This window comes from Apaloderma vittatum, unplaced genomic scaffold, assembly GCF_000703405.1.
Source record: "Apaloderma vittatum isolate BGI_N311 unplaced genomic scaffold, ASM70340v1 scaffold29910, whole genome shotgun sequence".
NCBI classification, from domain to species: Eukaryota; Metazoa; Chordata; class Aves; order Trogoniformes; family Trogonidae; genus Apaloderma; species Apaloderma vittatum.
In genome coordinates, this window is record NW_009693370.1 from 3,388 (window position 1) to 3,651 (window position 264).

Below are 264 nucleotides of genomic sequence, written 5' to 3' on the forward strand. Positions count from 1 at the left end.
TCTCGGTGGTCTTCTTCAGAAACAGCTTCACGATGGCCGTCAGCAGCTGCAGCTGCACCTGCAGGTGGGCAAACAGCATTAGGGAGTGACAGACTGACCGATTCCACCGTTTTCGTGTGGGGAAACACACGAATTTTCTCCCAAAGGTGCTGCTAGGATGTAACCCCGAGCTGCCTTCCAAGGGAGCAAACGTGCGGTGACCGCTTAAGCGGGGGCGACGAGTGTCAGGGGACTTCGCGCGGCTCCCAGCCAGGCCTGCGGCGC

General features: G+C 59.8%; 1 protein-coding gene across 1 annotated transcript in view; it reads right to left on the bottom strand.

Moving 5' to 3' along the window:
- Nucleotides 1–264, bottom strand: part of LOC104280970 (AP-1 complex subunit beta-1-like) — a gene marked incomplete at its 3' end in the record, with an annotated part of 12,481 nt that overhangs the window by 3,329 nt on the left and 8,888 nt on the right. The window contains 1 exon segment of the mRNA XM_009878808.1: nucleotides 3–58. Within this exon segment, the coding sequence (XP_009877110.1) occupies nucleotides 3–58 (56 nt within the window).